Consider the following 27,955-nt stretch of genomic DNA (forward strand, 5'->3'; position numbering starts at 1 on the left):
ACCTTAGTGTAGTCTGCAAATTTACTAACCCATCTTTCTACACCCTCATCCAGGTCATTTATAAAAATGACAAACAGCAGTCGACCCAACACCGACCCTTGCGGTACACCACTAGTAACTGGTCTCCAGGATGAACATTTCCCATCAACTACCACCCTCTGTCTTCTTTCAGCAAGCCAATTTCCGATCCAAACTGCTATATCTCCCACAATCCCATTCCTCCGCATTTTGTACAATAGCCTACTGTGTGGAACCTTATCGAATGCCTTGCTGAAATCCATATACACCACATCAACCGGTTTACTCTCATCTACCTGTTTGGTCACCTTCTCAAAGAACTCAATAAGGTTTGTAGTGAACTGTAGATTGTCCAACTTCTTTATTTTAACACAATCTCTCTGCGCAGATTTCAGTACAGATTGTTGATGACATAGTTGGCCACGTATTTAATGGCCAGCATGGTTTCTTCACATGTTGGTTGGATTTGAGATTCAGGCAACAGGAAACCATATCTGCCAGTGTCACGGAGTTCAAAGGTGAAGGAATATTTAATACCCAGATCATAGGCCCAATCATCTGAACCTCCAGCTGCGAGATCTATACAAAGACAATGTGCAAAATATTAGCAATGAGAAAACCTCAACTTGGCAGTTTCCTATCTTCCATGCAGGTGAGAACCTCAAATCGCAAACAGTATGTACTCGAAATCTAGCGGTAGAGGAGTTTGGAGGTCATGTGGTGGCTGTACAGAACATTGGTTAGACTACTTTTGGAATACTGCATGCAATTCTGGTCTCCCTGCTGCTGGAAAAAGTTGCAAAGCTTGACAGGGTTCAGAAAAGATTTGTAAGGATGTTGCCAGGAGGGTTTCAGCTATAGGGAAAGGCTGATTCGGCTGGGGCTATTTTCTCTGGAGTGTCAGAGGCTGAGAGGTGACCTTACAGAGGTTTATAAAAATCATGAGTGGCATGGTTAGGGTAAATATTTTCACTGGAGCGAGGAAGTCCAAAACTAGGAGGGCATAGGTTTAGGGTGAGAGTGGGAAGATTTAAAAGGGACCTAAGGGGCAACATTTTCACACAGAGGGTGGTGTGTGTATGGAATGAGCTGCCAGAGGAGGTGGTGAAGGCTGGTACAATTACAACATTTTTTTAGATTAGATTCCCTACAGTATGGAAACAGGCCCTTCGGCCCAACAAGTCCACACCGCTCCTTGGAGCATCCCACCCAGACGCATCCTCATATAACACACACACCCCTGAACACTATGGGCAATTTAGCATGGCCGATCCACCTAGCCTGCACATCTTTGGACTGTGGGAGGAAACTGGAGCACCCGGAGGAAACCCACACAGACACGGGGAGAACGCACAAACTTCTCACAGACAGTTGCCCGAAGCTGGAATTGAACCCGGGTCCCTGGTGCTGTGAGGCTGCAGTGCTAACCACTGAGCCACCGTGCCACCCCATTTGGAAGCGATCTGGATAGGTAAATGAACAGGAGGGCTTTAGAGGGGTATCAGCCAAATGCTGGGAAATGGGACTAGATTAGTTTAAGATATCTGGTCAGCATGGATCAGTTGGACTGAAGAGTCTGTCTCTATGCTGTACAGCTCTATGGTTCATTGACTCTAAATGTAAAAGGGGTCAATCTGTGGTGTAATGAGAGCAAAGTTAGATCAATGCCCTGAGTGTGAAAAAAGAGAACATCTAAAGATCATCCTCCACTGTAACTTGCACCAAACAGTGAGATAGCTTGGCATTTCAGAGCTCTTTCCTTCCTATTCCCTGACCCCCCCTTGTACTAATTTACCTGAAGCCAGGCCGCCTGCCTCACTCAGTGGTGTAAATGAAACACATTAGAATCCGTTTTCCCTTTTGGTGAAAGGAAGCTCTCAGTTGGCACCATCCTGTCACTGCAGGCGTATGCTTTCCTTTTATAGGTCTGCTGTTTGGTTTTTATTTTCTTTTATATTTTATTTTCTTGAGGTCAGGACATAGAAAAGGTCCTCCTCGGCTTTTGGAGATCCTTTGGCCCTCCCTTGCCCCCTTTCTCTCTCTCTCTCTCCACCCTTCCCGGCTCTAATCATGTAACATTATGAGGATGGAAACAAGAGGCACCAAGATGCAGGCTGCGAGGGATTGGGATGTGGAGGATTGGCTGTAGATTTAGGCTGCAGGAAGGATTCAGGATAGGGATGGGGAACTAATGTTTATCCGTGAAAGCCTGGGCGGATAAACAAATGGGACTTTACAGGGAGGTGATAGCCTAATAGTATTATCACTGGATTGTTAATCCAGAGACCCAGGTAATGTTCAGGACCTGGATTCAAATCCTGCCATTGCCGATGGTGGAATTTGAATTTAATAAAAATCTGGAATTAAGAGTCTAATGATGGCTCTGTGATGACATTGTCAGAAAAAAAAATCTGGTTCATTAATGTTCTTTAGGGAAGAACTTAATTGGTCTGACCTCCACTTGACTCCAGACCCATAACAAAGTGATTGACCCTTAACTGCAGGATGGGCAATAAATGCTGGCCTAATCAGTGATACCCTCATCCCGTGAATGAATAACAAAATCTTTATCCTCTATATCACTGATATCTTTATCTGATATGATAGTTTTGAAGATGTTATGTTCTACCTCCTTGACATGAATTCTAGTGAAGAATTGTCCTTAAAACATTAACCTCGCTTCTCGGTCTCAAAACACTGCATTTCCAACATCAGCAGGTAATGTCATCTTGTGTCAATGAGACACTTTGAATATACATATTTGCCTATGGTGTTTCATGGGGTCGTAGAATCATAGAGTCATACAGCACAGAAACAAGCCCTTTGGTCCAATCAGTCCATGCTAACCATAATCCCAAACTAAATTAGTCCCACCTGCCTGTCCCATGGATCATGTCCCTCCAAACATTACCTATTCATGCACTTACCCAAATGTCTTTTAAATGCTGTAACTTTACCCGCATCCACCATTTCCTCTGGAGGTTCATACCATAGATGCATCACTCTCTGTGTACAATGTTGCTCATGTCCTTTCTAAATCTTTCTCCTCTCACTGAAAACTATGCCCTCTAATCTTTAAATTCGTCGCCCTAGGGTAAAGACATCTTGTCTGTATACCTCATGATTTTATAAACCTCTGTAAGATTAGCCCTCATCTTCCTATGTTCCAGTTAAAAAAAAGTTCCTGCCTATTCAGCCTCTCCCATTAACTCAACCCCCGCATTCTTGGCAACATCCTGGTAAATCTCTCCTGAACCTTCTCCAGCTTATTAATACCCTTTCTGTAACAGGGTGATCAGAACTAGACACAATACTCTAGAAGAGGCCTCACCAACATCCTGTACAACCTAAACATGACGTCCCAACTCCCATACTCAAACATCTGAGCAATGAAGGCAAGCGTGCTAAACATTTCCTTAACCACCCTGTCCAAATGTGACACAAAATTCAAAGAATTAAGTACCAGAATCCTGAGGTCTCTCTGTTCTACAGCACTACCCAAGGCCCTACCATTAATTGTATAAGTACTGTCCTTGTTTGTTCTATCAAAACGCAGCACTTCGCATTTATCTAAATTAAACTCCATCTGCCGCTCTTCAGCTCTTCGATCCAATTGATCAAGATCTCTTTGTATTCTTAGATAACCTATTCACTGCCCCCTATATCACCAGTTTTGGTGTCATCTGCAAACTTATTAACCATGCCTTCTATATTCTCATCTAAAACATTTATATAAATGATAAACAAAAGTGGACCCAGCATTGATCCCTGCGGAACACTGCTGTTCACAGGCCTCCGGTCTCAAAAACAACCCTCCACCAAATCTCTGTATCCTGCAGTTAAGCCAATTTTGTATCGAATTGGCAAAGTCACCCAGAATCACATATGATTGAACTTTAATAATTAGTCTATCATGTGGAACCTTGTTGAAACCTTTATTAAAGTTCAAATAACCAATGTTTACTGCCCTGCCTTCATCAATTTTCTTGGTTACTTACTCAAAAAACTCATTAATTTGGTGAGACATGATTTCCCTTGCACAAAACCATGCTGACTACCCCTAATCATTCCTTGCCTTTCCGAATGCTATCTGTCACAATCACCTCCAACAACTTACCCAGCACTTAAAGTGAGACTCACAAGTCTATAGTTCCCAGTTCTCCTTCCATTCCTTACTAAACAAAGGCACAACATTAATTACTCTCCAGTAATCTAGCACCTCACCTGTACTTATAGATGCTACAAATATTTCTGCAAATGGACCTGGAATTTCCTCACTAACTTCCCACAAAATCCTGGGATACACTAGATCAGGTTCTGGAGATTTATACACCTTTATACTTTCTAAGACCTGCAGCACTTCCTGTTCTGTAATGTAAACTGGTTTCAAAACAGAAATATTTATTTTCTTGAATTCTCTAGCCTCTATATTTTTCCTCACAGTAAAAACTGACATGAAATATTCATTTAATATCTCTCCCAATTCCCTGAAGCTCAACAGAAAGATGACCTTTTTGATCTTTAAGGGAACCTATTCTCTCTATTTGCTCTTTAGCTCTTAATGGAATTAACAATTGGACAACATATATTAAAGACAAAGAAGACTGTATCAGTGGGTGTCAGACATTTGCTGACAGAAATGTGTTCTGTGAAGCCTTTGAAAGCAAGATGACTTGTGCTAAGATTACTGACTCAATGAGCTGTGCTGTTTTCATGGACTCAAACCAATGTTATTCTGTCCTCGTGGATTCTACATCCTAAAGACATGGGCATTGAGAGAACGCACTGCATATTCAAGATTGCTTGACTAAGCCATACTGTGCTATTCAGAGTCTGCTGCATCTCTGCCTCTATGTTATCTAAGAGTAGCTATTCTCTGATGCACAGAATATATGCTCTTCATTTGCATTCCAATGTTCAGAATACTGATGACAGCTCTCTCGTATGATTCTTCCATTCCTCCCTTCTGAGTCTCAACAAAGTGACAATTTATGCCAAAGTTACATATACATCATCATCGTCATTAACATATTCCTCCTCATTATACATCTGCAGGTGAAGGGGTTTACGGTGGAATTTCCAGCATTCATTGTACAATTTCATTTATAGTTTTATTTTACTTTTCGTTCCAGCTATGCACTTTACAAAAATGTTAAAATGGCATTTTATCTGCTTGTTTAAGATGGTGAACAAATCTAGAAAGAAACTAAAGGCTTACAGATGGTGGTAGCTCCTGGGCCGTAGGTATATTGTGTTCCATAAAGGCTGGCCAGGCTGTGAATCGCTCCTTTAGCAATGTCATTCTGGAACAGAAAGGAACAGTTATCTATGTTTGTTGTTTCAGAAAGTGATTGAGCACTAAACAAAGATGCCACAAGTGTTTTATAAAGAGTTCAACAAAAGCTAAGCTCCAGATGGGGAACACCTGCACCAAAATCTTCTTATGTAAATCAGAGACCTTCTTCAGTATTTCCAGGTCATCTAAACCAGTTCAAGAGCACATGATTGTCAAACCATCTTGTGTGGGAGCACTTATAACCAGCTGAAGAGATAGGTGGGTCCTCGTGGGTTAATGAGCCGTCTGAAAGATGACATCCTTGAGAATGCAACACTTCATTGAACTCTCAGCCTGAATGATGTGCTCCTGCAGTGTCTCTGAGTCAAATTCTTGAATCTGCCTTCCTGAAAGCATTGACAAAGCAGGGGCTGCAATGGTTTAAGAAAGCAGCTCAACGCAGTCATTGTCAACGGCAGTTCAAGCTTGGGCAATAAGCTGTGACCCAGTCAGCAATGTCAACTTCCCATGAACAAATAAAGCAAATGAGCAGTCCAGGAATGAGGCAGTGGAGACGCAATTTCGAATCCCACCGTAGCAGATGGTGGAATTTGAATTCAATAGGATATCTGGAATTAAGATCAAATAATGACCCTAAATCCATTGTTGATTGTCGGAAAAACCCATCAGGGTCACTAATGTCCTTTATGGAAGGGAACTACCATCCTTATCTGGTCTGGCCTATGTGAGACTCCAGATCCACAGAAATGTGGTTGATTCTTAACTGCCCTCTGGGCAATTAGGGATGGGCAATAAATGCTGCCTGGCCAGTGATACCCTCATCCCATTAATGAATAAAGAAAAATACTAGCTGACAGGAGGAACAAATTACTGCACATGCTAGACTCTGTATTGAAAACTCTGATGAAGCTCTGATTAAGAGTCATCTAGACTTGATATGTTAGCTTGCCTTTCCCCATGAATGCTGCCTGACCTACTGTGATTTACAGCATTGTCGTTTTGAGTCATAGTCAGTGAAGATCTGAAAATGCAATTTTTAAAGATTCCTTATTGCACTAGTTTCCCCTTAGTCTTTTCTAGCCCTGTTTTCATCTCACGTTCTGAAGGATTGTGACTCCAGCCCTCATACTGCTGCTTTGACCAAATGTTACAGCACTCGGAAAACAAACTTCACGCTGGCTCTTATTGCAAAAGGATTGAAGTACCATCCCCTAAGGAGGGACCTACTTGGATTTGAAACCGTCTGGAGAAGGTTCGGTGGGTTGAATTTTCTGTTGATGGTGTTGTTATATGATGGTAGGTTGGGCAGATTGAAGTTATACTTATCAGAATTTGGAAGATGAAGAAGTGATTAAGTATGCTGACTGTCAAGCTGATCATCTTGCCCACCCTCAAGCAGTTCCCTGTATTTTGGGGAAGATGAATAAAGTGTCTACTCATCCATTCACCTTTAAGCCAATTAAGCATCTTAAGTGGCCAATTATTCCTTATTTAAAACCCTCATTTACCTTCTTTTACACAAAATGGAGATGGTTTAAGGAACAGTTGTTGGGAGTGATGAGTAAATATGTCCCTCTGAGACAGGCAAGACGGGGTAAGATAAAGGAACCTTGGATGACGAGAGCGGTGGAGCTTCTAGTGAAAAGGAAGAAGGTAGCTTACATAAGGTGGAGGAAGCTAGGGTCAAGTTCAGCTAGAGAGGATTACATGCAGGCAAGGAAGGAGCTCAAAAATGGTCTGAGGAGAGCCAGGAGGGGGCACGAGAAAGGCTTGGCAGAAGGAATCCGGGAAAACACAAAGGCATTTTACACTTACGTGAGGAATAAGAGAATGGTCAAAGAAAGAGTAGGGCCGATCAGGGATAGCATAGGGAACTTGTGTGTGGAGCCTGAGGAGGTAGGGGAAGCCCTAAATGAGTTTTTTGCTTCTGTCTTTACGAAAGAAACGACCTGTGTAGTGAATGAAACCTTTGAAGAGCAGGTGTGCATGCTGGAATGGATAGAGATAGAGGAAGCTGATGTACTGAAAATTTTGTCAAACATTAAGATTGACAAGTCGCCAGGCCCGGATCAGATTTGTCCTCGGCTGCTTTGGGAAGCGAGAAATGCAATTGCTTCGCCACTTGCGAAGATCTTTGCATCCTCGCTCTCCACTGGAGTCGTACCTGAGGACTGGAGAGAGGCAAATGTAATTCCTCTCTTCAAGAAAGGAAATAGGGAAATCCCCGGCAATTATAGACCGGTAAGTCTCACGTCTGTCGTCTGCAAGGTGTTAGAAAGGATTCTGAGGGATAAGATTTATGACCATCTGGAAGAGCATGGCTTGATCAAATACAGTCAACACGGCTTTGTGAGGGCTAGGTCATGCCTTACAAACCTTATCGAGTTTTTTGAGGATGTGACTAGTAAGGTTGATGAGGGTCAAGCTGTGGATGTGGTGTATATGGACTTCAGTAAGGCATTTGATAAGGTTCCCCATGGAAGGCTCATTCAGAAGGTCAGGAGGAATGGGATACAGGGGAACTTAGCTGCTTGGATACAGAATTGGCTGGCCAACAGAAGACAGCGAGTGGTAGTAGAAGGAAAATATTCTGCCTGGAAGTCAGTGGTGAGTGGGGTTCCACAGGGCTCTGTCCTTGGGCCTCTACTGTTTGTAATTTTTATTAATGACTTGGACGAGGGAATTGAAGGATGGGTCAGCAAGTTTGCAGACGACACAAAGGTCGGAGGTGTCGTTGACAGTGTAGAGGGCTGTTGTAGGCTGCAGCGGGACATTGACAGGATGCAGAGATGGGCTGAGAGGTGGCAGATGGAGTTCAACCTGGATAAATGCGAGGTGATGCATTTTGGAAGGTCGAATTTGAAAGCTGAGTACAGGATTAAGGATAGGATTCTTGGCAGCGTGGAGGAACAGAGGGATCTTGGTGTGCAGATACATAGATCCCTTAAAATGGCCACCCAAGTGGACAGGGTTGTTAAGAAAGCATATGGTGTTTTGGCTTTCATTAACAGGGGGATTGAGTTTAAGAGTCGTGAGATCTTGTTGCAGCTCTATAAAACTTTGGTTAGACCGCACTTGGAATACTGCGTCCAGTTCTGGGCGCCCTATTATAGGAAAGATGTGGATGCTTTGGAGAGGGTTCAGAGGAGGTTTACCAGGATGCTGCCTGGACTGGAGGGCTTACCTTATGAAGAGAGGTTGACTGAGCTCGGTCTCTTTTCATTGGAGAAAAGGAGGAGGAGAGGGGACCTAATTGAGGTATACAAGATAATGAGAGGCATAGATAGAGTCGATAGCCAGAGACTATTTCCCAGGGCAGAAATGGCTAGCACGAGGGGTCATAGTTTTAAGCTGGTTGGTGGAAAGTATAGAGGGGATGTCAGAGGCAGGTTCTTTACGCAGAGAGTTGTGAGAGCATGGAATGCGTTGCCAGCAGCAGTTGTGGAAGCAAGGTCATTGGGGTCATTTAAGAGACTGCTGGACATGCATATGGTCACAGAAATTTGAGGGTGCATCCATGAGGATCAATGGTCGGCACAACATTGTGGGCTGAAGGGCCTGTTCTGTGCTGTACTGTTCTATGTTCTATGTTCTATGTTCTAAAATACTGGGCAGTGGCAAATGCATGAGAAGGAACAGGTAGAAGGGTAGGTGGCATATTATTTGGGGTTGGTATTTGCCCTGTGTTCATTGGGTCACCATTCACAAAATGTTATCTTGCTTTTTCCTTCCTTGGCTGTCCTTATATCCCAAATCCCACTCTAGGGAGCCCGATTCTTTCCTCCTTGCTGGTTTTGAGGTTGGTGGGATAGTATTTGGAGCAATTCACTCCATCCAGTAAAATCACAACCCACACTCTTATCTTACACATAATCCACCATCTGACCAAGCACTTGCTCTTAGACAGTGCATAAGCTAGCCCTAGGTATGTCAGCACCTAGCTTATCCTCCTTCTTCTGGGACTGTGAGATGTAGGAATGGAAGTAGGCCATTCAGCCCATCAGGGGAGGAAGTACCTTTGCTCTTCAGAAATGCATTCTGGAAACCTGCACCCAAACTGAGAGCACAGCACACCACCATCCACTGGTATCAAATATCGCTCAGATAATATAAAGATACAAGTCAAATTCTGCTGCAAGTATAACTGTCTATGAAGTGCTAATGTGTTGAGGTACATACCAGTTCATTGTGGTTTGGCACTAAGTCATAAGTGTAGGAATAAGGGAAAAGACACATCTGAGAGTAAGAATGCATAGTGAGGTAAGCCTTAATGCTTCCTTTGTGGCGACGGATGAAATTTGCAACAGCCTGAACCTCCTTCTCGGATTCTACCCATGGGCCACAGTATGTCTCGGCACAGGGATTTGTGGAAGCTCCAACAGCTGCAGGACACAACAGGACAGTTAGTAGGGCATCCAACGCTCTCACTTTATCCCTACCTTGTCTGAGTGGCTTGAACACAAACAGAACTTGTTGGAAACACAACACAGGTCAGGGAAGCAAAGAAAAGTCGGACAGACCTGCATGTTAAAATAATAATATAAAATAATCAAACCCTCTGATAGTGGATAGGGAGAGCCTTTTTCCTAGGATGGTGACAGTGAGCACGAGGGGGCATAGCTATAAATTGAGGGGTGAAAGATATAGGACAGATGTCAGAGGTGGTATCTTTACTCAGAGAGTATTAAGGGAATAGAACGCTTTGCCTGCAACGGTAGTAGATTCGCCAACTTTAGGTACGTTTAAGTTGTCATTGGATAAGCAAATGGACATACATGGAATAGTGTAGGTTAGATGGGCTTCAGATTGGTATGACAGGTCGGCACAACATCAAGGACTGAAGGGCCTGTACTGTGCTGTTATGTTCTATGTTCTATGTTGAGCAGACCTTTTTTGAAGGCCAGGCTACATTTGAAACATTACCATAAGTCAAAGACCTGAGGTTGCTGGAAATCTTAAACAAACACCAATGTTCTTGGAGAAACTCAACAAATCTGGCAGCATCCGTGGACAGAGAAGCGGAATTGGCATTTCATATCTAGTACCCTTCATGATGTCTGCTGGGTTCCTCCAGCAATTTCTGTTTTTCTTATTTGAAACATTAATTTTCCATTTTCACAATGTTCCAGACACCCCTGCTTGTGTGAAAGGCCTGTGTAAGGAGAATTACTGTCTGATATAATGCACGCTTTTGAGGCTTAGAAATCTTCACTATATTTTCCTTTCCAGTGGCTACAGAGCTGAAAGCGAACCTTCAAATCCCCCAGTCATCAAGCAGTGTATTGATAACTGCAGAGATCTCCAGTGTCTTCACTCTATTATTTGAGCGTTGAGATCACTATGTTCGCTCTATATATAAAAGACAGGGAGTTTTGTTTTATTCAGTCTTTGCTTATTATTCCAAGAAATAATAATAATATTATTATTATTACTGTTTTTATATTAAAATAATTTTTTAAAAATCCAAGCATTTCTGTAGAGAGATGTCCATCTGGTAATGTTGGAAGAAGACAGATCAGAAACCTCAGGGACTCCTTCCTTGACTGTAAGGCTGCATGCATTTAGACTTAAACAGTGTTAGAATGCAGGATGATCCTGGTGACCAGGCAATCCAGAACAAGGGGGCCACAGTCTAAGGATACAGGGTAGTCCATTTAAGACTGAGATGAGATGACATTTTGTCAGCTGGAGAGTGGAGAGCCTGTGGAGTTCTTTGCCACAGAAAGTGGTTGAGGCCAAAATATTGAATGTTTTCAAAAAGGAGTTCGACGTACAGTAAACCTTTTATTAACCAGTATCGACAGCACCAGGAGTGTGCCAGTTCATTTTCCAGATGATCGGACGCGTAACCACAATAAATCCTGAGCAAGCAACATCAGTATCCTTCAAAAACATATACGCAAAAATATCAGCACACTTCTTTAAACCGATGTAAATACTCACAGTGATAGAAACGTGATGCAGTGGGTATATACATTACATTTATATTTTATTTACGTAATGAACACTGTGGTAGATCACAGTATTTGCGGTATTTAATTTTTGCTGATTTCTCATGAGTTCTGGTGATAAGATGCCGTTAAAACAAAGTTTGCTGTTGTTCTCAGGGCTAAACGGATCAAGGGGCATGGGGGAGAAAGTGGGAGCGAGGTTCTCAGTTGCGTGATCAGTCATGCTCATACTAATTGACAGAGCAGTCTGGAAGGGCTGAATGGCCTGCTTCTGTACATATCTTCTGTGTTTGTACCTACGAAGTGATAGAATATCCTTTTAAGTTCTGCAGCTCCATGTGCATGATATTATCAAACACCAGGTTTAAGCTCTCTGTCCTGTATTTTCAGTTCCAATAACATGAGTTGAAACAGAAGCAAGCGGGTTACTAACAGGGGGCCAAGACAATATTAGGGGAAACATTATTGACTCCTGATGATTTTTTTTCTGAATTATTCTGCTTTCAATTTGTTCTGAGTAGTGAGGGGAATTGGTCCCGTATTTGTTTGAGCATAAATTCTCTCAGAAGCCTCTGCTATAGCTAAAACAATGAGGAGGATACTCACTGCACCATCCAGCATCCCAGTTCCTGTTTGGGTCAACTCCTCGGCAAGAACTACCAGGTATCTTGGAGCGAGTTTTTCTCCACATGCGATTCTTCCGATAAATAAATGACAAGTCAGGGCATGGTACAGACACAATGGCAGGTTCTACGTGCGGCACTTCTAAAGTGACACACACGGCATGCATATGTGTGAAAAGGAATGCAGTGTCGCCCAGGGGCAGCAGGGGCCATTGGCAAATTACACCAGTCAGCTACTTAGTGTTTTATCTGATTGGGAGGGTAGGCCAAGCTTTAACACGGCCCAGTGAAATAGTGACGGGTGGGTGCGGGGGAGTGATGGGTGTGAGGGGTGAAGGGTGAGCTGTGAGTGCAGTGAGGGTTGGGGGTGGGGGGTGCGGAGTGTCAGAGTGGGGGCTGTGACGGGTGAAGTTTTGAGGGGGGGTGAGCCAAACGCACATATTGATGCACACACCGATGTACACACATGATTTTATAAACCTCATCCCTAAGCTCTAAGGAAACAAGTCCCAGCCTATCTAACTTGTCTTCATAACTCAGTGACACCATTATAAATCTTTTCTGCACCCTCACCAATTTAATAACATCCATTTATAGAAGGGTGACCAGAATTGTATGCAATACTCATCAATGCAGCTTCATCAATGTCCTGTATAACCTCAACATGATGTCCTAACTCCTATCATCAATGTTCTGGCCAATGAAGGCAAGCGTGCTAAATGCCTTCTTCACCACCCTGTCTCATATTTTTATCAGCTGACATTAACATGGTGATAGATAGTGATCGTTCATTCAGTAGGCTGTAGAGAGAAAATTTGGATCTTTAATACATTTATTGTACATTCACTGTGAGTGTGCACAGAAGGCAATGAGAGCTTTTAAGGAGCAATGGTTTTACCTGTGTGTGTCTTTGCCTGTATGTGTGTGCATGTATGTGTGTCTGCAAGTCCGTCTGTGTCTATCTGTGTGAGTGTCTATGTGGGTGTGTGTGTGTCTATGTGTGTGCATGTATGAGTGGCTTTGTGTGTGTGTGTCTGCGAATGTCTCTGTATGTGTCAGTGAGTATGTGTGTGTGTGTCTGCGAATGTCTGTGTATGTGTCAGTGTGTATGTGTGTCTGTGTCTGCAAATGTCTGTGTGTGCGTCTATGTGCGTGTGTGTGCGCCTGCGAATGTCTGTGTGTGTGAGTGATAATGGGATAATGGGTGCGTGAGTGCGTGCGTGCGTACGTGTGTGTGTGTGTTTGTGTGTGTTGTGTGTGTCTATGAGTGTGTATCTGTATGTGTCTATGTGTGTCTGCCTGTGTATGTCATTGTGTGGTGTGTGTGTGTGTGTGTGTCTGTCTGTGCGCGTGCGCATGTGTGTATGTGTGTGCATGTGTGTGCGTGTGTCTGTGTGTGTGTCAATGTGTGTGTGTGTGTGCATGTATGTGCGTGCGTGTGTATGTGTGCATGCGTGTGTGTAAGTAAGTGTGCGTGTGTGTGTGTATCTGTGTGTTTCTGTGTGTGTGTTTAAATGTGTGTGTGTGTGTCTGTATGTGTGTGTGTGTGTCTGTGTGTGTCAGTGTGTCTATGTGTGTCGGTGTGTGTGTGTGTCGGTGTGTCTGTGTGTGTGTGTGTGTGTGTGTGTCTGTGTGTGTCGGTGTGTGTGTGTGTGTGTGTGTATGTGTCTGTGTGCGTCGGTGTGTCTATGTGTGTGTGTGTGTGTGTGTGTGTCTGTGTGTGTCGGTGTGTCTGTGTGTGTGTGTATGTGTCTGTGTGTGTCGGTGTGTCTATGTGTGTGTGTGTGTGTGTGTGTGTGTGTGTGTGTGTGTGTGTGTGTGTGTGTATGACATTTGTGAGTGGAGACAGAGCTCTAGTTACCAGGCTGTGGTTACAGAAATCCCAGACCAATGTTCAAATGGGTGCACTTGAGGCCACTGATCTTTGCCCTTCTTGGGAAATTAGCATTGCTGAGAGGCCACAGGTCAGGATTTACCCTGAGATTTCAAACTAAATCTGTTAAAGCATTTCGAATTTCGAAAATCCAGGGATTCTAAGAAATGTGCATTGAATTGCTCAGTCATTGCAAAGAAATATAACTAATTGCAAATACCACAACACTGATAAAACTTTGAATTAGGGGTAGAATTTGATTTAAGCAATAATTATCGTTATAGGCTTTTCACAAAAATGTTGCTATATCAGCAAATTCATTTGTGATTGGATCTTGGTGATGCGAAGTATTACTGCAGTGATCAGGCATGATCCTATTGAATGGGGAAACAGCCTTTAAGGGCCAAATAGCCTACTCCTGCTTCTATGTTTCTACAATTAATATACTGCTTCATAACAATACACCGCCCCACCAGTACATCACAGTGGACATTGTAAGTAACACAGTTCAGGCCAGATTTAACAATCTCATGTTTTTTAGATACTATGAATATATTACCACCTACATTAGACCAGGTGAAGGCGTAACCATCAACATTAATGATGGGTACAACAAAGAAATCCACAGTATCCAGAACTTTGGTCATGATGGGATCAGATCCGTAGGTACTGACGGCCTAAAGCAAAGAAGACAGGTATAAAAAGTAGTTCTCACATTAAATCTGTTCCAGGAAAACAGAACTTGCAAACTTAGCTGTTTTTACTTCGATACACCCTTTGAATTTTCCCTAATAAATTATGATTTCACTTCAGCAGCAAATTTTCCCTACGTAGTTTCGGAAAATATGAACAGTTGCACAGTTTAAGATGAAACATATTTTGAATTAATAATCCGTGTTTTTTTTAACGTTCTTCCACTTTGTGCATTACGATCCATTAATGATAGGATCAATGGGGTTACGTTCAGACCGATGCATGGTGATCTTTTCGTTTTAGCTGACCTGTGCATGGTGATCGAGTGGTTCTAGCAGATCCATGCATGGTGATCGATTAGTTTTCGCAGACCAATGCATGGCGATTGATTAGTTTTAGTAACACATATGTGGTAAGATAAATGAGTCCGTCAGTGGAACTATGCAATTGTGACAGAAAAGACTGTGGTCAGATCCATGCATGACAGTATTGATTCTATCAGAGATAATGGGAACTGCAGATGCTGGAGAATCCAAGATAACAAAGTGTCGAGCTGGATGAACACAGCACGCCAAGCAGCATTTCTGATGAAGGGTCTAGGCCCGAAACGTCAGCTTTTGTGCTCCTGAGATGCTGCTTGGCCTGCTGTGTTCATCCAGCTCCACGCTTTGTTATCATGACAGTTTTGATATGGCTGCACTGAGACTTGAGCAGCCTTGCCAGTGTAATCTGTGAACACAGCAGGCCAAGCGGCATCTCAGGAGCACAAAAGCTGATGTTTCAGGCCTAGGCCCTTCATCAGAAAAGCGGGGAGGGGGAGAGGATTCTGAAATAAATAGAGAGAGAGGGGGAGGCGGACCGAAGATGGATGGAGGAGAAGGTGGGTGGAGAGGAGAGTATGGGTGGTGAGGTGGGGGGATAGTTCAGTCCGGGGAGGACGGACAGGTCAAGGGGGCGGTATGAGGTAAGTAGATAGGAAATGGAGGTGCGGCTTGAGATGGGAGGAGGGGATAGTTGAGAGGAAGAACAGGTTAGGCTCGCGGGGACGAGCTGAGCTGGTTTTGGGAAGCAGTGGGGGGAGGGGAGATTTTGAAGCTGGTGAAATCCACATTGATACCATTGGGCTGCAGGGTTCCCAAACGGAATATGAGTTGCTGTTCCTGCAACCTTCAGGTGGCATCATTATGGCACTGCAGGAGGCCCAGGATGGATGTGTCGCCTCTGGAATGGGAGGGGGAGTTGAAATGGTTCACGACTGGGAGGTGCAGTTGTTTATTACGAACCAAGTGTAGGTGTTTTGCAAAGCAGTCCCCAAGCCTCCGCTTGGTTTCCCCAATGTAGAGGAAGCCACACCGGGTACACCTGCTCTTCCTCTCACCTATCCCATCCTTCCACCTCAAGATGCACCTGCATTTCCTACCTACTAACCTCATCCTGCCCCCTTGACCTGTCTGTCCTCCCAAGACTGACCTATCCCCTCCCAACCTCCCCACCGATGCTCTCCTCTCCACCTATCTTCTCCTCTATGCATCTTCGGTCTGCCTCCCCCTCTCTCCCTATTTATTTCAGAACCCTCTCCCCATCCCCCTCTTTGATGAAGGGTCTAAGCCCGAAACGTCACCTTTTGTGGTCCTAAGATGCTGCTTGGCCCACTGCGTTCATCCAGCCCCACACTTTTTATCTTGGATTCTCTAGCATCAGCAGTTCCCATCATCTCTAATCTGTGAAACGATTCACTTTTAAACTCAGAATTAAAAAAGGTCTAATCCAGGGTTTTCAGCCTTTGCAAATAAACATATCTCAATGCTGCTATGGTTTAAAGGTTCATGACCATGTGTTCTTTCACAGTGGGGTTAGTGATTGTTTGCAACAATAGGTATATCTGCATTTATATAGGATTACAGACCCAGATCGCATTGAATTTAATCCTTTGATAAATATGCCAGATTACACAGTAGCAGTCAGTATGAGATGGAGGCAGAGTAAGGTGCTCCAGTCAGAGATCCTCTGTTCACCAGCTACTTTTCCTTTTTCTTTTCTTCTTTACCTCTTTGCAGCAGGTTTGCTTATAGCCCCTCATCTTTTAGCTTCTTAACCCACCCTATCCTAACCGAAGGATGGAGCTGAGATGAAGCGAGACAAGCCATGCCTGGAGCCCAGGCGAGAGCAGAGTGGGTGGCCAAAGTCCCAGAAAGGGAGCAGAGTGAGCATGGTCTGAGTCCCAGTGCAGGGAGTGGGGAGAGTCCTGGAGCGGGGAGCAGGGCGAGTCCCGGAGCGGGGAGCAGAGAGAGTCCCGGAGCGGGGAGCAGGGCGAGTCCCGGAGCGGGGAGCAGAGAGAGTCCCGGAGAGGGGAGCAGAGCGAGTCCCGGAGTGGGGAGCGGAGGGAAGCCCGGAATGAGGCCAACGTGTGGAGGCAGTGTGGCCTCTTGTTCTGAAGCCTAATGGGCATGGAGTCATGCTGGAAAAGGAGACTAACTTCAGTGCTTTAAAGTTACTCTTTTTTCTCATTTTGGATTTTTAAACTGTGTGTTCCCTTGCTATTTTTTTTGATATTACAGTTCTGTGACAACACTTAAAGTATCTGAACCTAGATAATCTATACTTGAGATGATTCTGAGAAGTGACATTGCAAACTTTTCACTGCACTCATTCAAGTGCATGTGACAATGAAGCCTATTCTATTCTGTTCACAGATTGCATTATATTCATCTGAATATGGACATGAGAGATGGTCTAGTTAACAACACCATCAACACCATGCCTTTCAGTCTAATTTAGCCATACAATGAAAAGGCAAATTTATCAATAACAAATCGTATATCGATGGAAACTATACCACTTCCAAAACAGCCTGTAATAAAAGATGAACACCTAAAATTTTGCACTAACCTCTTTCACAAACCACTGGCAAAATGCTGGAGAAATCCACTCTCGAGCATGAATTCCACAGTCCATGAAGATTGCGGGTTTAGGTTGATTTGCTTTCTTGCCAATCTTTAACAGAAAAATAAAAGAAGCAGCTTAAAGTCATTTACTTTTAGACCACAGGAATGCAACTCACTGATAGCTGTGTGTGAAACATAGCCTTTTACCCAACCAAACTCCACACACACAGTCGCCTGAGGATGAAATTGAACCTAGGACCCCTGGTGCTATGAGGCAGTAATACTAACCACTCTGCCACCGTACTCTACACTGTATTCCACTTATTAGATTCACATAGTTAAGATCACTTAGATCTGTTAAGATTACTTTAAGCTTCCTCTCCCTTAACTTGTCATCTTCTTCCAATTACTCTAATTCTTCTTTTTATCAATACTTCAGACAAAGTCATATTCACTCTGGACTCTGTTTCCTAACTTGGCCACTGAAATTCCTGAAATTGCATATAGCTCAAGAGGTCCTTTTGATCAGGAATCCAAACTTCCTTTCTCTGGTCAAGAGCAGTATGAGTGGATTATTTTCTTCCAGATTTTTCAGTGACTTTGATTGCATCTTTTTCCATCTTTGAGAGCAGCTTCATAGAATCATAAGAATCATGGAATTGCTGAAGTGTAGGAGGAGACCAATCAGCACATTGTATCTGCATTGGATTTCCAACTGAGCATCAAGACTTAGTGTAATTTTCCTGCCTTTTCCAATAACCCTGCAATTTATTTCTATTTAATAATCATGCAATGCTCTCTAAAATGTTTCGAATGAACTGAACCCCACCACAGTGTGTTGCAGACTCAGGCATAAAATGTATTTTTTTCCCTCAGAGTCCTGTACTTCTTTTACAAATTATTTAAATCAATGCCTTCTCATTCTTGATAAGTTCATGAGTGAAAATAATTTCTCCCTGCCTACTCTATTCAGGCCACACTTGATTTTGAAAATGTTGATCAAATCATGTCATGGCTTTTTCTTCTCCATGTCCCAACTTCTTCAAACTATCTTCATGACTGAAATTTCTCATTCTTGTAAGGTTCGCCTGTATTTTCTTGAATGTGTTCACATCCTTCCTATAGCATAATTATAGAATCCCTCCAGCATGGAAACAGGCCCTTCGGCCCAACAAGTCACACTGACCCACCCCACCCCACTCAATCCTGAGCACTACAGACAACTTAACACGGCCAATCCACCTAGCCTGCATTTCTTTGGATTGTGGGGGGAAACTGACACAGACACGGGGAGAATGTACAAACTCCACACAGACAGTCGCCTGAGGATGAAATTGAACCCAGGACCCTGGTGCTGTGAAGCAGCAATACTAACCACTGTGCCACCGTACTCTACACTGTATTCCAGCTAAGGTTTAAATAGTGTCTTGTGTAGGTTGAACATAACTTCATTACTCTTGTTCTCTATGTCCCTATTAGTGGCATTGAGGATACTTTGTGATTAAACTTCCCTAACTTCTCGCATAAATTTTCATAAATGAAAACGCCCATTGACATGATTCAAACTACCTTGATAACATAGATAGGCCGTCCTTCGTAGCTAGTTCCAATTTCTGAAAGCGACATTAGGTTTGAGTGCCTAGCAACAGTGCTGGCAATCCAAGCATTGATCTATTCAAAATAAAAGAAAATAAATTCTTAGAATGTGAAGTCACTGACCGTTTGGTAAGGCAATACTGACCACATGCCATCTAACGTCCCAAATTCTCTTCAAAAATTGAATTTCTCTGGAACTGCATTTAAAAAAAACCTGAACTGGTGACCATGAAATTACCAAATGAAATGTGCCACATTATCTGGTCTGACCTACATGTAACTCCAGACCAACAGCAATACGGTTGACTCTTGACTGTGCTCTTCATCGTTGTGTTCAAGAAGAGAGTCCACACTGAACATTTTAAAGGGAATCAGGAATGGACAGAAAATGCTCGCTTCTTGAGGTCTGTACTCCATGAATGAATGAAATGTGTCCCAGTTGGTCAGGGATAGTGGCCTTTCCTTGGAGTTGGAAGTTTGAGAGCTTAAGACCTAGGTACTCTTGTCAATACAGCATGGAGCTAGAGGTGCACAGCAGGAGGAACTTAGTACCCTCTCGGTACTGTAGCCAGGAACTTCGGTGTAGTCCTGAGAGAGTGCTGCTGGTTGATGGGATATCTTTCAAATGAGACGTGAAACTAAGTTTTCTCACCTTTGCAACGGCTAATGCTACTTAGAACACTGAGGCCTTCTGGTACACTCTAAGATGCTGGGATAGCTATAAGCTGCAGAAAAATATCAATAGCCTGGTCAGGTGGACAGAGCAAATGGAAAAATGAATTTATGTGACTTTCTCAAGGGGTATCAACCACTTCACTGTGAAAGGATTAATCCACTGCTTAAACAATGAAAAGTGACGTTTGAATAAACTCTTTAAAATGTGTCCTTTATAATTTCAGCTGCGTAAATTTAAGGGTCACTGGACCAGAAACATTGACTTTGCTTTCTCTCTCCAAAGTCACTGCCAGGCCTGTCGAGTTTCTCCAGCAATTTCTATTTTTGTTTCAGATAGTTCCAGTGTCTGTAGTTTTCGGTTTTATTACAGTGTGTAGATTTATGATTGTACATAGTTAATGCTTGCAGCAGTTGAATGGTGAGGTAAAGCAATCCCGTATTTCAAACAGCAATTTTATATATTACCTCCAATGTTGAGAAGCACATCAAGGCACTTCAGAGACCATGATCAGCAATAATCATATGAACGCTGACTTGAAGAAGACAAAGCTATGAAGAATCCCCACTAAATTGATTAAGGGAGGAGGGGGATGAGTCTTTATGAAGAAAATGAGGAGGCAGAGCATTGTGTGGAATTGTCTACACCTGCTTAAATAGTGCTGGGACCACTCAGGAGAAGTGATGGCTGAGTGGCATCGTTGCTGGTCTGTTAATCTAGAGATCCTGGTAATGTTCTGGAGACCTGGGCTCAAAACCCAGAATGGTGGAATTTTAATTCAAATAAAAATCTAAATGAAGAGTCCAATGGTGCTCATAAATCAATTGTCAGTGAAAAACCCACCTGGTTCACAAATGTCCTTTCGGGAAGGAAATTGTTGTCCTTACTTGGTCTGGCCTACACGTGACTCCAGACCCTCAACAATGTGGCTGTCTCTTAACAACGCTCTGGGCAATTATGGATGGGCAATAAATGCTGGATTATCCCGTGAATGAATTTTAAAAAGTGACTCTTCTGCCCGGGGATTGTAAATTTCAGAAAATAGGTTGAATCAGTTGAAGATGTGAGGTGGGTGTGGCCAGTGGGGGAGTGGAGGGGGGGCATGATGTACTACCAGCTTGTTTGAAACAACAGAGCTGAGAAAGGAAGGTTCTGGGGTTGACACAGGCTATACAGATAAAGCCACAAAGATCTTAAATACAAGAGTGAGAATGTTGAGTTGGTGACACTGGGGAAAGGCAGCACACCTAGGTCAGTGAGGACAGGAGTGATAATATGACCACAATTTGGTACAAGTGAGATTCCATGCATTAGGGGTAACTCGCTTCCAGTGTCAGCCCAATCCTCTTGCACTAAAAGAGAACCATACAATATACAAAAGAATTTATCTTTTGTCTCTTCATCTGGATTTCTCTGCTGGGTCTGGCACCCAGTGAGTATCAACAGAATTGTAATTATATCCTCCCTACAATTTGGTGACCAGAATTGCATGCAGACTCCAGTCACAGCCTAACCAGTGTTTTATCCAGCTCCAGCAATAACTTCCCTGCCCTCAGATGCTATGCTTCGCCTAATAATGCAAGTATTCTAAATGCTTTTCTTAACCACCTTATCTACATGCCCTGCTATCTCTAGAGATCTGTGGATATCACATCAAGGTCTCTCTGATCTTCCAGGGTCCTACCATTCATAGGGCAATTCCTTGCCTTGTTTGTCCTCCCCAAGTGCATTAACTCACATGTTGCCAGGTTGACTTCCATCCATTGCTGTGCCCGCCTGACCAGTTCATTGATATCCTCCTACAATTTACAGCTACCCTCTTTGCTGTTTACCACACTAGTGAAGTTCATGTTATCAGTAAATGTCTTGATCATACCCTTCCAAATCACTAATGTACACCACAAAGAGCTCCAGCACTGAACCCTGCAGAATCCCATTAGAGACAGACATCTGTTCACAGGAACATCCCCTCATTAAACCCTCTATTCCTGCCACTTGCTGCATCTCAGCTAATTTTCAATCCAATCCATCACTTTGCCTTACATCCCCATGAGCAGTTACTTCAGTGACCAGTCTGCATGAGGAGCCTGAACAATATCCTATAGGACACATTAGATGCATTACCCTGATCCACACTTAGAGCCATGGAGTCAGAGAGCAGTACAGCATGGAAACATACCATTCTGTCCAACTCGTCCATGTCGACCAGATATCCTAAATTAATCTCGTCAGCATTTGGCCCATATCTGTCTAAACTCTTCCTATTCATATACCCATCCAGATGCCTTTTAAATGTTATAATTGTACCAGCCTCCGCCACTTCCTCTGGAAGCTCACTTCATACACGCACCACCCTCTGTGTGAAAAAAATTGCCCCTTTGGTCCCTTTTAAATCTTTACTCTCTCACCTTAAACCTCTGCCCTCTAGTTTTGGACTCCCCCACCCTGGAAAAGCAGACTTTGATTTTTCACTCTATCCATGCTCCTCATGACTTTCTAAACCTCTATAAGGTCACCCCTCAGCCTTTGATCCTCCAGGGAAAAAAAGCCCCAGCCTATTCAGCGTCTCCCTGTAGCTCAAACCCTCTAACCCCAGCAACAATTTTGTAAATATTTTCTGCACACTTTCAAGCTTAACAACATCTTTCCTACAGCAAGGAGACCAGGACTGAACGCAGTATTCCTATAATGACCTAACCAATGTCCTGCTTTGCCGCAACAGTACCTCCCGACTCCTACACTCAATGCACTGACCAATTAAAGCAAGTGTAACAATTTTAGAAAAAAATTAGGGGGATATTTAGAAATGCAATTGCACTTGGTGCTGATCTGCTCTAACCATGTGACCCCTACCTCTGTTTTTAGTGCCTTTTTATGGGGCCTGGCAGTCATTAAAAATTACTTGAAAAGCACACCTCCCAAAATTCAAGAGTGAAATGAATGTCAGGAATGCACTGTAGAGGTGAAATTCAGGATTCCAACCTTATTTTAGCCCTTCCTCCCATATGTCCTTTTCTTTTTCAATGTTAATGGATAAAATTTGGGTTATGTAAGTTAAAGTGGCCTTCTCATTCCCTTCCAATTTTATTTGATGGACATTACATGTGAATAAGTGTCATAAAAGTGCAATATAGGCAAATTGCAAAGGCACATTTAACACAACCGTTCAATGCTGTAGCAATCCATCACACTGTAAATTCCGACAAGATGTGTTTATGCCCTGCTGCCATTCAGGTTCCTAGAACAACCTCCCCTCCTTCTAACCCTAAATAGCTGTCGCCAAAGGTTTCGCTTAAGCATCTACAGTGGCAAGAGTTATACTTAAGTAAACTAAGAATAAAGAACATGATTGTAGATCTGAGACGATAATGTTTCTTTGGAAGATAGGATTAGGGCATACCGTATCCAAATCATTGTACTTTACATAACTGTGCGAAGCTGCTGATCGTTCCTTATTATCAAATTGTTGTTCAATCATTTCCTGAAGGTCTTCAATTAAAACTCTGGATGGGAAAGAAGGTTCGGGAAAATAATATGTTAGACTCGAGGTAAGTACCAGGATCCTGAGTGAAACATTGGCAACTTGTTATAACATACTCATATTCCAGCCCACTTTCCTCCAGCAGTTCCTGAACCTTGGCTACCTTCTGAGCATCCACTCGGAAATCCACGTTCACGCCTACTGTAACTTGGTCAATGGAGTCAGGTCGCCAGATATCAACCTGGGCGGAAAAGGAGAGAGCTGTTTCTACCATTTCATTTCAGGGGAGGTTTTAAAGATGTTTTGAGTTCATGGATGGGCATCAAACCTTTGCATTATCGGCCAGACCTTTCACAAACCACACAGCCCGATCACTTGTAGGCTTCAGACGGAATACTTTCTCCCTTTGAGAGGAATAAGCAGAGGATAAGTAGTGAGGTGGAACAAAGACAGTGAGGTGTGTTACATTTCTAGATCTTTGGCATAATATTCTGCACAGGAAATCTTTCTTACCCATTGAATCGCTGTGAGGCAGGGCCAGACAGTACGGCTGAAACCAGCCCGAGGAGACAAAGGAGCTTCATAGTTCTGATCCTGGAAATGACCCCTAGTGCTGCTTTATTTTATATACTCTTGTGACATTGTCACTGTCAGCGATAAAGTTGTTTATCATTTGGAGATAGAGTGCGATTTATAATTTTCATGACCTTGAAGGGGCCTCCATTGTAAGAATTAACATTCCTAATCTTTATAATGTGATTAAAAACTGGCACCTCTCAAACTTCATCAGCCACAGGTCTGGCTACATTCAATGTTGGAATTAGGTATCTTTTGTAGTCTGTCCAGTTTGTATTTGAGCCAGTCTTGTGACAAGACTGTTCTACCCATTAGCTCCATCAAGGGTTCAAGGCTGCAAAACTGGCATCCAAATGTTACCTGTCACACGAAAATGCCCTGGATTCCAATTTCAGCTTTTGTTTGTTTGCCATATGTTAAAAACACAAGATAGAATCTCACAGCACTCAGCCAATTTGACACTTTGTGAAAGTTATTCTATTAGTCTCACACTCCTGCTCTTCCAACACAGCCTTTTCCTTCACATCCATTTTACTTTAGAAATGCATTATCGAGCTACTTCCTCCACTCTCTCAAAGAGCACATTCTAAACCAGAACAATATGCAGCATATAAAACATCTTGTCAACTCTTCTTCCTTTGCCAATCATCTTAAATTTGTGTCATTTGATTACCAACCATTCAGCTAATGGAGAAAAATCTTCCCTTAACATTTCCCATTTATTGAGAGTGTAAACCTTTCAAGAATAACGCATTTTGATGATAGCTGGACCTGATACTGCTTTTACAAACAGGGTATGCATTAATCAGGTGTCTCTGCCAAAGGAACTGATCTAAGATTTTGTAGAGTCCAAAACTCTTTGTGGGACATGGGCATCACTGGTTGGTCAGCACATATTGCCCATCCCTATTTGCCCTAGAGAAGGTGGTGGTGAGCTGCCTTCTTGAATCTGTGCAGTCCATATGCGGTGGGTTGACCCGTAATGGCATTGGGGTGGGAATTCCAGGATTTTGGCCCAGTGACAGTGAAGGAACGGTGATATATTTCCAAGTCAGGATGGTGAGTGGCTTGGAGGTGGTGGTGTTTCCATGTATCTGCTGCCCCTGTCCTTCTGCCTGGAAGTGTTTGTGGGTTTGGAAGGTGCTGTCTGGTGAATCTCTGCAGTGCATCTTGTAGATAGTACACACTGCTGCTACTGAGCATCGGTGGTGGAGGGAGTGAATGGATGTTTGTGGATCTGGTGCCAGTCAAGTGGACTGTTTTGTGCTGGATGGTGTCAAGCTTCTTGAGTGTTGTTTGGGCTGAACTCATCCAGACAAGTGGGAAGTATTCCATCACACTCCTGCCTTGTGTCTTGTAAATGATGGACAGGTTTTGGGGAATAAAAAATATTCCTAGCCTCTGACCAGCTCTTGTAGTCACTGTGCTGATGTGGTGAGTCCAGTTGAGTTTCTGGTCAATGGTAACCCCCAGGATGTGATAGTGGGGAATTCAATGATAATAACACCATTGAATCTCACAAATAGTATCTAGGCTCTCTTTTATTGATGGTGGTATAGCCTGGCAGTTGTGTGGCACAAACGTTACTTGCCACTTGTCAGCCCAAGTCTGGATATTGTCCAAATCTTGTTGCGTTTGAACATGGGCCATTTCAGTATCTGAAGAGTTGCGATCGGTGCTAAACATTGTGCAATCATCAGTGACCAATCCCCGCTTCTGACCTTATGATGGAGGGAAGGGCACTGATGAAGCAGTTGAAGATGGTTAGGCCTAGGACACTACCCTGAGGACTTCCTGCAGTGATGGCCTGGAGCTGAGATGACTGGCCTTCAACAACTACAACCATCCTCCTCTGTGTCAGGTATGACTCCAACCATTTGTCGGTTTCCTGCCTGATGCCCATTGATTCTAGTTTTGCTTGATGCCACACTGGGTCAATAACAGCTGTGATATCATGTGCTTTGCTCTCACCTCACCTCTGGACTTCAGCTCTTTTTGAAGCTGTGAAAGCATTAGCCTTACGTTTCAAACTTATGTGCTGGGCTCTGCCATCATTGAGGATGGGGATATTTGTGGAGCCTCCTCCTTCAGTGAGATGTTTAATTGTGCAGCACCATTCATGACTGGATGTGGCAGGACTGCACAGCTTCGATCTGATCCATTGGTTGTGGGCTCACTTAGATCTGTCTATCACTTGCTGCTTTCGCTGTTTGGTATGCAAGCAGTCCTGTATGGTGGCTTCACCAGGTTGATACCACATCTTCTGTATGCCTGGTGCTGCTCCTGGCATGCCCTCCTGCACTCTCCATTGAACCAGGGTTGATTCCCTGGCTTGATAATAATGGTTAAGTGAGGGGTATGCCAGGCCATGAAGTTACAGATTATGGTGGAGTACAATTCTGTTGCTGCTGATGGACCACAGCCCCTCATGGATGCCCAGCTTTGAGTTGCTAGATCTGTGTGAAGTCTGTCCCATTTAGCACAGTGATAGTGTCACACACATGATGGAGGTTTTTTTCAATGTGAAGGCAGGACTTTGTTTCCACAAGGACTGTGCGATGGTCACTCTTACCAATACTGTTATGGACAGATACATCTGAAGCTGGTTGATGAGTAAGGATGAGGTCAATATTTTTCCCTCTTGTTCATTCCTTCACCACCTGCCACAGACCCAGCCTAGAAGTTACGTCTTTTAGGACCCGACCAGCTCCATCAGTAGTACTGCTGCTGAGCCACTCTTGGTGGAGAACATTCAAATCCCTCTTAGGCAACCTCAGTTAACCCATTACGGTATTGCCACCGGATGAAACTCATATACAGGGCCAGAAGCCACCCAGAATTGTAGGTTTTATTTAAAAGCAGCGCTCAGAGTAAAGGTTAAGGACACCTCAAGCCCACCCTTCCTGGTCGCGAGACCATCATAAATCTCCATCCTGTGATTGACAGAATCTCTTTCTGCGTTTCGAGCTGACAGTCTCCTGCCTTCCAGCGTTCAATTCCTGCCCGTTGCGCCATTTACTATTTCTGAGATCCAAATCTGACACCAATATTGGCTCTCAGTTGTGCCCATAGGATCTCGACAGCTGCTCAGCATTGCTGATCCCATAAATTCATGATAATCCATAAGGGACCGACCACGCTGAGGATGTGGGAACCCTTGTTCTAGCATCATTCCTTGCCTTGGTCAAAAACAGATAATTCAGCCATTTATTTCTTTGCTGTTTGTTTTATTCATTCACAGGAGACGATGTTGCAGGCTAGGCCAACATTTATTGCCAATCCTACTTCCCCAAAATATAATGAAGAGTTAACCACACTGCTGTGGGCCTGAGTTACGTGTAGGCCCAGACCAGCTAAGGAGGTAGATTTCCTTCCCTGAAGGACTTTAGTGAACCAGATGGCAATTGGCAGAGGTTAGATGGTCACAATTTGGGCTAACTTTTATTCTAGATTTTTATTAAATTCAAACTTCACCATCTACCGTAGTGGAATTTGAACCCATGCCCCGAGAACATTAAACTAGGGTTGGGGATTTCCAGTCCACTGACTGGGCTGGCATGGTACCTCAGTGGCTGGCATTGCTGCCTCAAAGCACTAGTGCCCAGGGTTTAATTCCAGTCTTGGGCAACTATCTGTGTGGAGTTAGCAAAAAGTTTCCCTGCGTCTGTGCACTCAAGTATCCTCCCACAGTCCAAAGATGTGCCGGTTAGATGGATTGGCCATGTTAAATTGCCCCTAGTCTCCAGGCTAGGTAGATTAATCATGGGAAAAGCAGGGTTACAGGAGTAGAGTTGTAGGTCTGGGTGAGATGTACTTTGGAGGGATTGGTGTGGAGTTGAATGGCCTGCTTTGATATTGCAGGGATTTTATGACATTCCCACTGCTTCCTCAGGAGGGAAAACAAAGCTTTCTGTACAATGTGATTTCATTGGCTTTGGGACACTCTGAACAGTTATATAAGAATGCAGTAAATCTATTTTGGTTGGAAAAAACAAAAAGCAAAATAATATTGAAGTGGAGTGGAACACACAATGATACATACAATGGTTAGGAAGGGAAACTAAATGTTGGCATTTATTGTTGGGGGAATAGAGTCTTAAAATAAGGAGCTATACAGAGATAGTAAGAACTGCTGACCCCGAGTCAGAGATAACACAGTGTGGAGATGGAGGAACACAGCAGGCCAGGCAGCATCAGAGGAGCAGGTAAGCTGATGTTTGGGGCCGGGACCCTTCTTCAGAAATCTTTGCAGTGTCAGGTTACCTGTGGTCGTCCGGTTTATTAATGAGA

At 43.4% G+C, this 27,955-nt stretch overlaps 1 protein-coding gene across 1 annotated transcript; it reads right to left on the reverse strand.

Moving 5' to 3' along the window:
- Window positions 1-383: 383 nt before the first annotated feature.
- On the reverse strand, window positions 384-23,680 carry LOC125457804 (carboxypeptidase B-like). The gene is made up of 11 exons (XM_048542429.2): window positions 23,603-23,680; window positions 23,418-23,493; window positions 23,206-23,330; window positions 23,009-23,111; window positions 18,909-19,010; window positions 17,344-17,448; window positions 14,328-14,438; window positions 11,872-11,962; window positions 9,494-9,696; window positions 5,237-5,321; window positions 384-597 (listed from the first exon to the last, which is right to left on the reverse strand). Exons 1-11 carry the CDS (start codon window positions 23,671-23,673, stop codon window positions 410-412), a joined length of 1,260 nt encoding a protein of 419 aa, XP_048398386.1. The 5' UTR covers window positions 23,674-23,680; the 3' UTR covers window positions 384-409.
- Between the last annotated feature and the right edge of the window lie 4,275 nt (window positions 23,681-27,955).

The sequence above is a fragment of the Stegostoma tigrinum genome, chromosome 14 (genome assembly GCF_030684315.1).
Source record: "Stegostoma tigrinum isolate sSteTig4 chromosome 14, sSteTig4.hap1, whole genome shotgun sequence".
In the NCBI taxonomy this organism is placed as follows: domain Eukaryota; kingdom Metazoa; phylum Chordata; class Chondrichthyes; order Orectolobiformes; family Stegostomatidae; genus Stegostoma; species Stegostoma tigrinum.